We start from the raw sequence: 16619 nt of genomic DNA on the forward strand, positions 1-16619 counted from the left end.
CCACGTACCACAAAAAAAAAAAAAAAAAAAAAGAAATACATGGATTTTCACTGATTTAATAGGCCACAAGGGTGACTATTTTGGTCTAAATTTCCATTATAAATGTTTCTAGAAAAATAATCTCTGCACATCCTTGACCCTTCTCTTCCTCCTGTATTTCCTAACCTACTTTCCTATAATTTTTTATTTCCTTCAATTAATTTATTTGTGTATTCAGTCGTCTATTTGTATATACTTTTTAATTAAAACTTTTCTTTTCAGGGAACTACAGATTTACATGCAGCTGTAAGAAATAATGGAGAGATCCTGAGAACTCTTTACATAATTTCCTTCATCTTATAATATCACAACCAGGATATAAACATTGCTACAATCCACTGATCTTATTCAAATTTCCTCAGTTTTTAAAAAATCTGTGTGCACACACGTGGTGTTGGTCCTATACACTTTCATTACACGTGCAGGTTCATGTACCCACCACCATAATCATGAAACAGAACAAGGATCTGTCCTGTTGTCCTTTATAACCACTTTCTCCTGTCTCCTTACCCTCTGGCAACCAACAATTTGTTCTCAATTCTATAATTTTGCCATTTCAAGAGTAGTATATAAATGGAATCACACAGTATGTAATCTTTTGAGTGGCTTTTTTTCACTCAGCCTTATTTACTTAACATCAATCTAAATCACTGCATTGCTTATAGTTCGTTCTTTTTTATTGCTGTATAGTATTCCATGGTATGAATATACCACAGTTTCACCATTTACCCAGTGCGAGACATTTGGATTGTTTCCAGTATGGGCTATTATGAATAAAGGTGCTATGAACATTCGTGTTCAAGTTTTTGTGTAAACATAAGTTTTCATTTCTCTGGGATAAATGAGTACAATTGCTGAGTTGTATGGTAACTGCATTCTAGTTATATAATGAACAGCCAAAGTGTCTTCTAGAATGGCTATACCATTTTACATTCCCAATGTGTATTTTCCTTTACATCCTTAGGTTAAATTCCTCACTGGCAGAGCTACACAGAGCCACAATGTATTTTTTTAATGGGTGTCATCTTCATAAGTATATTTGGGGCACTGCTTTCCTTCTAAGTGACCATTGTAAACTGGAAAGTTAAAAGCACATTCTATGAAGAAAAGAGTTGGGAAGTTCAGGTGTACTGCAATGTCCTAAAACTGTTCAGTGCAGCAAGTTTGACCAAAGGAATCAGGGACAGGTTTTTTTTAAAGATATAAACAGATACAGAGGATACATATAACAACATGCAAATTATGAGTGCATACATATGTATATCCCTCCAATATCTCTAGGGAAAAGTAAATTACAAACAGACACCTGCTACTATGCCAGTACTTGAAGATGTTTTCTAGTAACTTTGTAAAGCACCTAAAGATAATACTTACAAACATTTTTTAGAAGACACATGTTTGAAATCTTACTGTAAAATGAATTAAAACAAAAGCTTATATTCAATGTGCTCCTATCTTGTCTAAACATACAGGTGTGTATGAGTGCATGCGCACACACACTCACACACCAGGAGTAAAACTGCTTTGCACTTAATGCTGTCACTAAAGGACTGCATAATTTAATTTCCTTGAAACGATTAGCCTGTATGAAAGGAAAATAAAAAGTAGATGGGAATTCTTTGGTGCAAGCATATTTCATTTCATGTAAACCTAAGAAGAAGATATGTATAAAAAAATCACATAAATATAGCACTATATTTTCTTAAATCTTCCAGGTAAAAGAGACCCTTAAATTGAAGACGAATAGCATATCAAATCAGAAATCTCAAACACAAATCATTAAGACCTGTACATGAAAAAATTTATATACTCTATAAACTGCAACAAAAATCCATAATTTACATTTATCTTACCAAAAATGTTCAGATACAAGCTAGAAAATGTTATAATATTTTTATTGCACACATTTTTGGGGATATCCCCCACTTGGGAGTGCAGACTCTCACTAAAGCCAACAGTACTTTTCTGATGACTGTGCCATTCTCACATTATGCTCTCATCACAGGTTCTCTCTATACACTCTTCTCCACAGTTATTCTCTGAAGATTTCTCTCTGAAAAGCAGTCCCACTGCCACATCGCCACCAAACTGCCTAATTTTCACCTTTTCCTCTCCTAATGTGGTAGGTTCAATTCACTACCGTTACATTATGGTTTTACATTACTATTTTGCGAAGTAGTTTTTTTTAAGATTCCAGATTATAGAAAACTAAGGGAATAACAGAATTTCAGATGAAGGAAATCTGACATTTGCCTAAAAAAGCAACTATCAGTATCACACTTGAAGACAAAACAACAGGAAAACAACTCACCTAGTAAGTAACTTACCATTCTGTATAGAGGCAATGAAGCCCTGTAAATTTTAGAAATAATTCACCACCACCACAACCACCAATCACCATGTCTGGATATTAAAAAAAACAGAAACACAAAACAACCCTGGTACATTCCACAGAATTTCACATATATGATTTATTACCTAATAAAAAAATTGATGTTGCTACCGTTTAAAGTTTTTTTTATTGTAAACTATCTAGAACAAGATTGGCCAACTACAGCCTGTAGAGCAAATCCAGGCCACCAACTGTTATTTTTATAGCCCATGAGCTAAGAATAGTTTTGCACATTTTTAAATGGTTATATAAGTACCTACACATACTATCACTGATTTTGCCTTCTGGGCTGCAAACTCTAAACTATTTACTATCCGGCTTTTTGCAAAAAGGTTTGCTAACCCCTGATCTCAGGAATCAGTATAGAAAAACATGTAATATAAATTAATAAAATTTATAACTATAAATAAAATGAACTGATTTAATTTTCAACAAGTTGAAGTGGCCTTGAACTCTACTCTCATTTAATTGTGACTCCCTAGAAATTTCATACAATCTGAGGAGTCTGACAACCCCCCAGAGGTATTCTCAAAGTGAAAAACAAGTAAGTAATTTAAGAATGACTGTTACAGGGTGGCGCAGTGGTTGAGAATCCGCCTGCCGACGCAGGGGATACGGGTTCGTGCCCCGGTTCGGGAAGATCCCACATGCTGTGGAGCGGCTAGGCCCATGAGCCATGGCCACTGAGCCTGCGCGTCCGGAGCCTGTGCTCCGCAACGAGAGAGGCCACAACGGTGAGAGGCCCGCGTACCGCAAAAAAAAAAAAAAAAAAAAAAGAATGACTGTTACATACTTCACCACACTACACCATGCATATGCCAATAGCCAGAAACTATTTTTCAAGAGAACAGTATTACATAAAAACATAGCCATACATATGAGAAAACCCCACAATACAGGTAGAACAGCAAATTCTACTATTCTTAAAAACCTTAAATTCCAAAAAACAACACCAAAACAAACCCAACCTGGAAGTCATAGAAAATGTGAGCTATAGAAAACAAAGGCTGAATTTTGTAAGAAAACAAGGAATAAGCTGAGATGTGAAGGTGATTATAAAAATAGTGGATTGACACTCAAATTAAGCAACAATTTTTACTTAAAATGTGAGGCTTATTAAGTAACAGCCACATAGTACAAAGACTATACAACTGAATGGTAACTACCATGAATACCTTCAAACAATAACATTTCTATAATTTAAACCAAAGCAATTCAAAATATGCTTTCAAATTCTTAAAAAATTCACTTTTATTTTGTGGCTAATTAAAGCTTGCATAAACACTGTGACCACTAACCAACCTAGTACTGAGTCTTCACTTTAAAAGAGGTTCCAGAGTTTTCAAGGTAAAAGGAGTACCAGTCACACCTCCCCCTACTCCCAGTCCTTATGACAATCATGTATTTTTCAACACTCCCAATTGAGAATCACTGAGCAAGATGACCTCTAAGATCCATTCCAGTGCAAATATTCTATAAGAATTTTAGTTAATACCTAAATAGCATTTATTTTTAACAGAATGCTCAGAAAACCTATAGTAAATGATAAAGACATTATTATAACCATAAGCAGTGAATCTGAAATATTACCACATCAAAGACACAGTCTGATAATGCTGCTCTAGGACTTTTCCTAATCAAAATAATGTCCCAAATTCTCAACTGTGTGCCATGGTGTGGTTCTGAGATTATACACATCAAGGAAAACTGTCAGGTTTACAGAAATTCCTTAATGAAAAAAATCATTCTTTTGTTCTCTAGTAAACAAGCAGCCACAGCCTCTGTCATCCACCCTACTATAAAGAGAACTCAGAATATCCTCAGAGTTCACATTCACTTGGTGAGAATCAGACACAAACAATGGGAAGATTCAAGGAAGAACCATATATCAGATCTGTGCCACTGACCCACTATAAAACTGTGCAGATCAGTAAAGATTACTGCTGACCACAGAGCATAAACACATGAATGATGATGAACAAATGGATTGGGTAAATAAATAAAAATAAAGGTGATCCTCCTTACACAAGTCCCTGGAGATACCACTTTGCAAGACTGCAGAGTTAAGCCAATGTTGTGGCCTGATGAAAATATTCACTAATGACCAGATAACTTAGAAAAAAATACCAGTGAAATATCACTCACAGATAGTGTGCCTATCTCAGGCCTGAGTCAATGGCATTGTTGGGTCAATCTTTTGCTAAATAACCCATAATACAAAGCAAATACAAAAGAAATTCACTTAGAGTTGAATATCATGCAAGAGACTAAAAATTTCACCAAGTCCTTTAAAATTATGTTAAAGAATCATTTAATCAAACACAAAAGCCATTGACAGATTAGGACCTAACTGAATTAGAGTCAGTTAATAACTGAAGAGAAAATCAACAAGGTTCAAATGTGAAGTAAAAGACATTTCTATAATGCCATACAATTTTCTGAAGAAAAAATACACCAAAAAAATTCAACAATTAATTAATTCTTTGTTCATTTAAAATCTAGTAGATTTTATGGTTTGTTTTGTTAATATTACTTTCTAATTTTAGCTTTAGTTTTCAAAGTAAAGCCCCAAACATTTTTTTCCCTCTATCTTCCAAAATCTTGACATCTCTTTGAAGCAATCATTTAATTCTCTTAAATAATTCACGCCAGGACTAATTACTCTTAGATAAAAGGGACCTGAGTCTATACTGGAGTACCCCTGAAACTCTGGAACCTCTTTCAAAGTGAGGTACTAGTTTGGTCTCTCCCAGACTGGGTAGAAAAGAAACCATTAGCTCATCTCTGGCTTACAGGATAGGTTTCAGAAAGAATGGCTATCAAGTCATTTTAACTATGAAAAGAGGCTGCTTTTCAGGCTGAGGAGGCAGGGTAGGGACATGGAAAGAAATGATGTTGTCAGGAACAGAGTATTACAAATAAAAAGCATATATGCATTGAAAGAAAACATCCCAAACCACTAAGGAATAAGGTAACCTGTAATATGGTAGCCAGAAAGGACAATGTAAAACATTTTGGAAAGATTGGAGGTAGGACCTAGAAGTAGATAGCAAGAGACAAGAACACCGCACTCTACCCTTTCCCACTTTTCTAATCTCCTCTCTGCCCAATTTGCCTCTCCAGTTTTATATCATTCTCTTAACACTTTCAAGGGGAAAGAGGGGGATCAGATGAGAGTGATTGAACCCTTGGATCCACCATGCCTAAAATCAATCTACTCCTAGTCATTTGGGATAAGTAAGTCAATAAATACCACTTTTTGTTGAACACAGTTTAAGCGAATTTCTGTTATTTTCACACAGTTAGGGCAGAATAAAGAGATGGATGGGTACACACGAAGGAGAAAGAAAAAGGTATTCAATAATTCAGACTGGTTAATGAGAGTCTAAGCAGTAGCAAGAGGAAGGAAAAGATATAAAAGCTGTAATGCAGAAAAAGGAGCAAATGAACAAATGGTTGAACATGAGGTAAAAAGAAAAAAAAAGCAATGCAGTAGAAGGGGGCTGTGAGCTAAGTTAGAATCAAGAGGGTTAGATCCCTGTTTCCTAATTAACTACTCATTTCATTTTTCTTGGTTTTGGTTTCTTCAATAACTTGGTCTGGTTCACTCAAATTTTTCCCAGTCGCAAGATTTTGTGTTTGTAAGCATCCAAAGATCAGAGAACGTAGATCAGTGAATAATAACTCATCCTTCGTTGAGACTTGGGGTTAATAAAACACTGGACAAAGTATGAAGGCCTAATCCTTATGAAATACTGTCATACCAGACAGTAAACTATACTGTTTCCCCTAAGCACAATTATAATCATTTTCATTATCTCATCTATCGAAAGAATTTCTGTATATCAAAGTTAGAGATCTTTTTGAAGGCAGAGTTCTATTTATTATGTTTTGATATTCTGAAAATGGTGATTCTACATTTTTTTGTAACTCTAAGAGATTTCTGGAGTAATCATAAAGTATAGTGTAGGCAGAATCAAGTACACAAAGAGTTTTCTTTGAAATTTGGTTGTTTGAAATACTGAATATATAGGAAAAAAGTGTACTTGGGTTTAAATTCCCAGACAAGCCCACAGAAACTTATTTAATCCACAATGAAATGAAAATAAAATGCAGTAGCTGCTAACAGAGGGAGGGGGCCCTTTAAACTTGGTCAGGTAAAGAAGGGCAGGGCTGAGCAAATAGACTCCAACAACAATGGAAGGACAGTTGGTTTGTTTATAAGTCAAATACTCACAAAACAAAGGTTTAACAATGCAACAACTGGACCCAACCAGTTAAATTACGTAAGATGCCTAAAATGACTTATAAAAGTATATCCAGCAGTATTATTAACCTTGTGCTATTTTACATGTCAAAGAACTCTCATATTTTATCTTTTATTTTTCCCTTAACACAACCTACAAACATGTCCCAGTGTGTGCTCCATGGAAAACTAGTTTCCCATAGGCTAATAAATGATGCTTTTTTACAAAAAGGCTTCTGTGCATCATCTGATTCTGGAATGTGATGGGCTAAACATAATTAAATAAGCTCCCCGCCTTTTTTTCCCAAAGTACAATCCCTTTAATACCCCAAAGTACAATCTCAATCTCTAAGAGGGGGCATGTGATATATAATGCTTTCCAAAGTTATGTCCCTATGGAACTTTTTTTCAGTCACCTCTCAAAAGCAGTGTCTCCATACGTATAGTTTCGGAAAATGCTGAGCTAGTGCAACCCTGAAAGCGTCATGTAGAAAGAACCAATATCTTACATGCCTAACGTGCCTAATGGAAGAACACTGGGAGTCAGAATACATGAGCTCTACATTCAGTTTTGCCGCTTATTGACTCTGTGACCTCAAGAAAAAACACAATTTTTTTGTACCTTAGTTTTATCATTTGCAAAATACCAATTACAACTCTAGTTGCAGCCTTTTCCAGGGTTGGATAAAAGATATTAATGAGATTATAGAATTATAACATTCTAGAGCTACAGAAGACTTTTGAGACTATCCAGCAATACCTTATCTGAAAGATGAAGGTTATTTTTCAGGATCTGGATTAAAATCCAGACTTCTTAACTCTCAGCCCTGTATTTTTTCCTATACCACCACATGTTGCTTCCAGTTTTTTTTTTTTTTTTTTTTCTTTTTTCTTTTTGCGGTATGCGGGCCTCTCACTGCTGTGGCCTCTCCCGTTGCGGAGCACAGGCTCCGGACGCGCAGGCCCAGCGGCCACGGCTCACGGGCCCAGCCGCTCCGCGGCACATGGGATCCTCCCAGACCGGGGCACGAACCCGTATCTCCTGCATCGGCAGGCGGACTCCCAACCACCGCGCCACCAGGGAGGCCCTGCTTCCAGTTTTTAAAAGATACAATACTAGCAAAACATCTCTAGAGGCAACATAGGTCTCAGAAAGGAACACAAATGAAGGTCTCAGAAAAAAGGAAAATTGAAGGTACTATCTTAAGTTTCCCATTGACAATACATGCACACACCACCTAAAATAAGTAAAGCTTTGATAGACATGGAGGAGTAGACAGTTTATTCCACAATAACTTGGGAATCAAAGGGAGGCAATTCTATAAAATAATTTGTCTCTATGTCCAATTAATAAACTACTCCTACCATCACCAAAAATATATTTATCAACAACAGGTAAAGGAAAGCAAATATTACTGAAATTAATGAAGGGCCCAAGGGTGGAGAAATGGACCAAAGCTGGAAGAGGACAGAAATAAATAAGACTCTTTGGTGATACTACTGCAATTCACTGCTATTGTCAAAGCTTTGCAGTTTTACTATAATGGAGTACAGAACTGTTTGATGATAATTACTTAGTGATGTGCCAAAAGGATGTACTTATTTCACTTGAAACATAAGAAAAACCCCCTTTTCCATATTGACAAATCAACAGGATAATTCCGGAATTCATTAGAAAGAAACACTGTTTCAACATCAGAGTTTTACTTCCCATGTAAAACACTTCAAAATATCTAAATGAATATAGAAGTGCATGTTTCTGTGGCGAACTGTTCATTACTGAATCATTACCAACCCTTGTTAGATAAAATTTCTCATTTTTGCAATGTACAAAATCATTAAAGTATTTGAGAGCTCCATCATGAAAGATAGTAGCACTTTACAATCCACTATTTCTTCAGGCAAATGTGCTTATCGCTGAACACAATACGAAAAATAACAACATTCCCTAGACATACAATTCCACCCCCCCTTAGATAGTGTCTTTATATGTTGACAGCAATGATGAAACATGTTACAGCTTTCCAGTTAGCTTTAACTGTTTCTGAGCACTCATCGTTCACAGAATCACTCTGAAATTTTTACCTATTATGACAACTAGGTATCAATAGTTCCAAATGCTGCTAATACTGCCATGCACATCTCAGTCCTGCTTTAACAATGCAGGTTTTTAGCCTGAAAACTCCCCTAAATTATCAAATGGCTAACAAAGTTAATCTATCCACTGTAACTCTACTGAGTGTTATAAACCCACATTTGGGGGTATCTAACAGTTCAATTACATCAAGTTACATCAAGTCACATCAAGTGGGACTGCCTGTTGCTGTATGGAGGTGCTTCACAATTTAAAGGACAGTGATTTCCAAAAGCTAGCTATTGTCATGCAGATTGCTTAGACTCAACTGTTAGATATCTCATTTGATCATTTGTACTGAAAATAAAAGGAAGGAAGTGTAGTAAATCAGATATTCCCAAGACCAGTGAAATCCTTTGGAACAATATCTGCCTAATCTTCTTCAGGGTCATTTTCCCCTTTCTTATAGGTAAATTAACATTTTTAAGATTAGGTAGTTAAAACGTACAATGAGAATGTATAGCTGCACCTGGTTAACTGCACAGTGTAGTTCAGATGAATGCAGATTTTTCTCATTTGTACCGTGAAGGGATCAATCTGTTTATAAACCTGAGTTTTTTTATTTCAAGATTTATTTTAGATGCTGATTTTATACATAGGGTATGGATGATTATTGAAAGTATTCTAATAATTAACTGTAAACTGAAGAAACTAACAAGCACATGTTCATAATTGCTCCAACTAAGAAAATGTTACCTCAAACTGAATTACAGAAATATTTTTAGTCAACAGCCACTCAGAGCAAGTGACTGACATGCATACTTCTTAGAATTCATTTATTTCCCACACTTACCCCACAATTTTAACAGTCACCTTGGCTCAAAGCTGCACTAATGATGCAATTCTACTGAACTTAAGAGTCATCCCTGTAAGCTAATAAAGATAAGAACATAAATATAAAAAAGGGCGATTTCTGATTTTTCACAATTCAGTTATATCTTTAATTAAGAAAGCTTAGTTCAATCTGAAATTACAAAAACATTGACTATAGTTTGCTCTACCATATTTACCATAAATTAAACGCTACTTGGGGAAAAGTTATACTACAAAAGGAAACTATCTGGAGTGTCACATCTACTTTACTTTGATAGTAAGCTTGATAGAAAATTTAGAAGATAGATTAGAAAGTTTTCCCTGGCCAAATGCAAGGATAATTATTTTGTTCTATATTTAATTCTGATTTTTACCTGGAATGATAATATATTTAATACCAGGATTTTCATTTATGTTGAAACAAATTGTCATTTTAAACACAAGTTTTATCACTGATTTTTATTCTTGTGTCATACTCAATGATTCTGGCTTCAAAGTGGTAACTGCCTTAGGCAAAATCCACACTGAAATATCAGAATCTGTCTCCTCAATACTTTACGGAGGGTAAGGGAAATAAAGACTGTGCTAAACAAAACCATTTATAAAGAAACTGCAGACCACCAGGATTTTGGATTTGGGTAATCCACTTAGATTAGCATGGCTGTCTCTTAAAAGGACAATTCTAAGATCACAATATAGGTCATGTCCTTAAGAAGTAAAGTAATGAAATCAATGTCAATTACACAAACCTTCTATATTAACATGACGCCACTGACAACCAGTAAGACAGATTAAATAAAGCTTTTGTAATGTGCTCAGCCCCAGCATAAACAAGAAGGAAAAATAATGTCATAAAACAGATTCTTTTGAATCAGGTTCTGCAAAAAGGTAAAATTCTCACTTAATAAAAGAGTGGCATCCAAACTGGGGGGAAAAAATTGGGGGCTTATCATTTCAGATTGAATAGCTATAAACTTTGATATGAGAAAGCGAGAGGGCAGGGGGAGAGAGGAAGGGAGGGCTGGTTTGCAGGGAGTAGGGGGAGATATAGAGAATGGCTAACCTTAAAGGTTTTGCCAAAAATAATAATCAGGTTTAGGTGGTAGGTAATATCATTCAAAGTACAACTTTACTACAGCAGAAGAAAAAATTTTAAATCCCCAATAAGAACCCAAGTGCTTAAAACAAATGCTGCAATACTTAAATATACTATTATGTTTTGATCAGTGTCAAAAGAAATACTGTCCAAAATGAGTAAAATTTGCCTAAAATCACTGCTGTCATATTTTTAATTACCACATATATACAACTGTTAAGACAAATAGTAAATTACAAACAAATGTCTCTGAAATGCTTCTCTGCCCAGAAAGCAGAAAACATAATGCTTGATGTCACAGACACTGCCAAAACTAACAGTTAAAACACTGCTGCTTCCTTTTTTGATAGCAATGACAATAATGCTCTAATAGAAGGAACCACATTTCTGAATGCTTGCCCCTCAAACTTAGCTGAACAAAGAAAGCCCAGATGCCCCTAGAAACTTAGGAACTTTCTGCTACATACTTAGGTGTCCATCCTGGACAAGGAGATAAAAAATGTCTCTGACCAAAGAGGCTCTGTGAAGACTACTTGCAGAGAAATTACCAACTTACCCATTAGATTTGAGTTCATGAAAGGTGTTGGGGACAAGCCTTCATGGGCCCCTAATCGACTGTCGTTCAAGTGATCACTGTAATGAGGGCTGTCTGTAAAACCCTAGAGAAAAAAAAAAAAAAGACCGGAGTATTAAAGAGATTATTTGGCAGTCGTGCTAATTGACCATAATGACACTCATCTAATTAATATACAGACTTACAAATGGTCATTCCTAACCAAGTTTCTGGTTCATTACTTGAAAAACTAAACAGAAGTGCTGCTTTTATTCCTTTTAAGATATTAAAGTCAAAAAGTTTCTTTACAGATTAAAAAAAAAATTAGCCCTACAATCTCTTTACAGCCAAAAGTAAAGTTCTAAAAGGATGAACTAAGAAAATATATTTCTGAGTTACAATAAATTAGGAAAATGTTTATCTGTATCCTCCTTTCTCTGCCTCCATACCCTATCAATAAAGGGTTGGGCAATTACAGGATTTACTTAAAATATTTTTAAAAATCGACAATCAATATACTAGAAATGAATCCTTTCCTAAATGGCAAACAAATATTTAGCAAACGAAGATCTGCTTATACTCCTTTTAATACTAGTATAACAAGATATACTCCTATAGAAACTGAGCCATGTAAAAAAGAAAACACAAAGATAGTTAATTTAAATTCTTAAGAATCTAAAAAATGAAATTGCAAACACCATGAAAACATTAAAGCTAATGTTATTATTTCACAATAGCTGTTGTTAAATTTATCCTTATAACTTAAAACATGTTTTTTGAAAGTGAAGGAGCCTATAAGACATGAAAGTTCACAAATACAATAAGTGTTACAAAAAGCTCAGTGGATAAAAGCTGTTCTGGTTCTCAGACTCTTATACATGCTAAATACAGCATCACCTCCAAAATCACATAGTTTCTAAACAAGGCTTTGAACCCCTAGTTAATTAAAACTGAGGTGGTACCCACCCTTTTGCCAACTTAAAACGATTTTAGTAAAGATCAGAAAATCTTACAAGAGGCCCAAACAAGAACAAAAACTGACGGCCCTGGCTTACAGAAACCACCCAGAATCCCCCGGGACTATAAAATCATCAATCAGTGAACATTTATCATTACCCAGACTGCAGGCTAACATTCAAGAAGACATTAATGGGGCTGAAACAGGCCTCACTATCTTTGCAGGCATGCTGTCAGTTCAACCAAAGGGCTAGGAATTGAGGGCTAAATAACTGTCAAATCATTACAATTGCTTGGGGATGCATGTCACAACACCTTCTGCTGTTCTGTTTTAAAACTAATCTGCTGGGAGTGCTAACTCCCAAATGAATCTTTGTTTCATTTTTATCTACTTTAGAATCACTGATACACATGTGACAGACACTCAAAAAGAACCTTGGTGACACTTACAACTTGGTTATGACCACAAGGGTGTCCTCTGGTAACCACAACCATAGTCCTGTCTGTCACAGCCACACGCAGCAAGAGCTATACACAAAATAGAATGGCTCCCAGCTGAAGTCACTCCTTGGAGTTTACCTCTGTTGCTTAAAATTGAACACTCTTGAGGTGCTAAGTGACATCCTACTATCTCACATTCATCTGGGTGTTTCTCTCTGCCACTCCCTCCCACTGCCATTCTTAGGCATAGAGTCAAAATAAGACATTGAAACCTACAAAAAAACCTCACTGAAATATTGTTTATCATTATTAAACAAAAAAAACCTCACTGAAATATTGTTTATCATTATTAAACAACAGTATTACTCTTGAAAAATGCAAACAGAAATGCATTTGTAGGTCAGCCATGTTGTTCACACTTTATCTGAATGTTAACGGATAATAAAAGATTAATTTTGCATGTTCTCAATTCTCTTCATCCTTGAAGTGCAATAAGAACTTTTTTCTTTCATGACTATAAAAATAAAAACATTAAAAACATTTTAAACTATTTCCTAAAGCACAAGTATATAAATAAATAATATAAATATTATATAATAATATAAATAATAATACAAATAAATCTAAGTTTCAGGGTATTATCAAATAATTGTACACACCTTCACATATCACATATATCACAGTAAGCATAGAGAAGATCTATCTCTAAGCCCCTATTAATATGTGCTCAGAAAACAGAACAATTATTTTTCTATGAACCATACACAAATAATAGTAAGTACTATCTCTTATCCATGTGCAATCACATACAGCAACGTATAGTATAGAATTTACTATAAGATTATTTCCCAGTCCAATAATAAAATCTGGGATTGTCATATTGTACCACAGAGGAATCTATAAACCTGTGTCATCACATACAAGCAAGATTTGAATATGGGCCCTCAATATCTATTTACTCATAAATTATATACATATACTATTAACCAACATAACAAATTTCAGTAAGTCATAATTTCATTCATGTAAGATAAAAATTAAATAGAAATTTGAGTATTTTTTCCCACACCTCAAAGGTTCATCTAAGTGTGCAAATTCTTTTGAAAAGCCACAGCCTAAAAGATAAGAGAGGAACAGTTCTTCATCCACAGATGCAAACTGATGCTGGAGGATGGAACAATGAAACTGGACTCAAAAATGTTTGTCATAGTTTTAGGGACTTCCCTGGTGGTCCAGTGGTTAAGAATCTGCCTTCCAATGCAGGGGGCATGGGTTCGATCTCTGCTCAGGGAACTAAGATCCCACATGCCACGGGGCAACTAAGCCCTCACCGCAACTACTGAGCCCACGTGCCACAACTACTGAGGCTGTGCGCTGTGGAGCCCACATGATACAACTAGAGAGCAAGTGCACCACAACTAGAGAGAAGCCCACGCACGGCAAGGAAGAGCCCTCACACCACCGCGAAAGATCCTGCATGCCGCAACGAAGATCCTGCATGCCACAACTAAGACTCAACGCAGCCAAACAAACAACACAAAGTTTGTCATAGTTTCAGATCTAATGTGTGCCAAAACCTCACTTAAAAAACCGGGACTGGCTATTGTTTGAGATTATTCTTATCACTGCTTCCTCATAATAGAAGTGATACCCACCCAGAATATAACTTTTGATGAACCAGGATGAATAGTTACAAAATAATTTACAAACATTTAAATAAGATCAGCTCAGAAAAGTACACAGGTATTTATCAGTCAGCATGTTAATTGTGTCAACTAGCTAAATGATACCTACAACAGTGCTTTGCAAACTTCAGTGTTCATATCCATTGACTAGAGATTTTGTTAAAATTCAGATTAAGAAGCATAAGGTCTTGAGTGGGGCCTAAGATTCTGCATTTCTAGCCAACAGGTGATGGTGATGCTACTGGCCCATGCACCACACTTCTAGTAGCAAGAACCTAGACAATCTGGAAATAAAAATCTTTTTCATATATGGAAAGGAAAAACTCAAGTCTACATAGGTGATAGCTGAGTTCTCCCCTTCCCCCCAACCAGAACCACATTAAAACACCAGAAGTATCAGGTAAGTATAAATTAGGGAGAAATACCACCGTTAACAAACAATCTAAAGCAATTAGAATAACAAAATGTTTTTATATATGCAGGTAAGTATTCATCCATTTAGTTTTAAGTAGAAGACAGATGTCAAATAGAGCTTGAATGAAAGAAATGGGTTGGGTGACCCAGAGTTTAAACAGCAGACCCCTTAAGTACCACATATAGTTAAGCAAAGAGCATAGATGTCCGTAAGTCGGAAAGGCAAAAAGGCATAATGCAGAATGGAGTTGACAGAATAGCAAGGAAGGAAGCAGAATAATGCAATGACTAGCTAGAGTATCAAATGGCAGGAGAAAATGAGCAGGAGGTGATTGCCCTGAGGGAGGGGTTGGAGTAACAAGAAAGGAACAAAACCCAAGCAAGCAATTGTTAAAATGAAGCCCAAAGATCAGCTCAGTGCTTGGTGACCGCCTGGAGGGGTGGGATAGGGAGGGTGGGAGGGAGGGAGACGCAAGAGGGAAGGGATGTGGGAACAGATGTATATGTATGACTGATTCACTTTGTTATAAAGCAGAAGCTAATAAAATAAAATAAAAACAAACAAACAACAAAAAAATGAAGCCCAAGGAGATCATTCAGCAGTACTGATAAGTGAATGCTATTTCAATTTTGGAATATAAAGAAAGTAAACCAGGAATTCCCTGACAGTCCAGTGGTTAGGACTCCGAGCTTCCACTGCAGGGGGCACAGGTTTGATCCCTGGTCAGGGAACTGAGATTCCGCATGCAGCATGGCCAAAAATAAAAAAATAAAAATAAAGTAAACAAACAAACAAAAAAGTGTACAGCTGGCTTTTATAAAAAAGGGAAGTAAACCAATGAGATCATTAAATACAGAACTATCATGGTGCATATTTTAAATTGATAAAGCATTACCATGGTAATAAAAGGAGTCAAACCTGACCCCCTGGAGCTCCTTATTAAGATCCTGAATTCTGGAAAATAGTTTTACCATGAAAATAGCTGCTAATAAAAATGAGATTTTCATACATGAGAGATGATAAACACTACATTATGAAGGACAGAGCAATATTATCAGATTCATCTATCATAGGAGCTTTTTAGCCAAAGTATGCTGCTAAGCACAAAAATATTTCCAAATAACCCTAAAAAATTACTGTTCTTCTTACAATAAAATCGGAAAGCACTCAAAAGTGTTTTATCAGTGATTTTATCACTGATAAAATCAGTTGATACACAGAGTTTACAAAAACTGTTCAATTCTATATTTAATATCTAAATAACAATTTAATTTGCAATTCTTAAATACCCCCACCTATGAATACATAACACTTCATAAAAGCTTTGATATTATGAAATATGTTCTATAAAATGTATTTCATACTTTTCTCTACGTTCATTTTATGGTACAGAATTTAGAAACTTTAATCCTTGCTACAATATGACAACAGACTGTAATCAATCAAAGCTGTTACCATTTTTAAACTAATTTACACTGCACATTATCAATCCAATCTTTTGTTCTATCAAAAACAAAACAAGGGCCTCCCTGGTGGCTCAGTGGTTGAGAGTCCGCCTGCCGATGCAGGGGATACGGGTTCGTGCCCCGGTCTGGGAGGATCCCATATGCCGCGGAGCGGCTGGGCCCGTGAGCCATGGCCGCTGGGCCTGCGCGTCCGGAGCCTGTGCTCCGCAACGGGAGAGGCCACAACAGTGAGAGGCCCACATAACGCAAAAAAGGAAAAAAAAAAAAAACAAAAACAAAAACACAAAACAAAAGCACCTAGTATTATTTACATAATAGTGTTCTCCTCTTGTTTGTCTCCTCAAAATTACAGTAACTTTTTTTGTTGCCTAATTCTTTAAAT

The 16619-nt window shown here is 35.8% G+C and overlaps 1 protein-coding gene across 3 annotated transcripts in view; it reads right to left on the reverse strand.

Moving 5' to 3' along the window:
• Positions 1 to 16619, reverse strand: part of TCF12 (transcription factor 12) — a 393224-nt gene that overhangs the window by 189440 nt on the left and 187165 nt on the right. For all 3 annotated transcript variants that reach the window (XM_060097288.1, XM_060097287.1, XM_060097289.1), the window contains one exon: positions 11277 to 11379. In XM_060097288.1, the coding sequence (XP_059953271.1) occupies positions 11277 to 11379 (103 nt within the window). The remainder of the gene's footprint in view (positions 1 to 11276; positions 11380 to 16619) is intronic.

Source organism: Mesoplodon densirostris, chromosome 4 (genome assembly GCF_025265405.1).
Source record: "Mesoplodon densirostris isolate mMesDen1 chromosome 4, mMesDen1 primary haplotype, whole genome shotgun sequence".
Taxonomy (NCBI): Eukaryota; Metazoa; Chordata; class Mammalia; order Artiodactyla; family Ziphiidae; genus Mesoplodon; species Mesoplodon densirostris.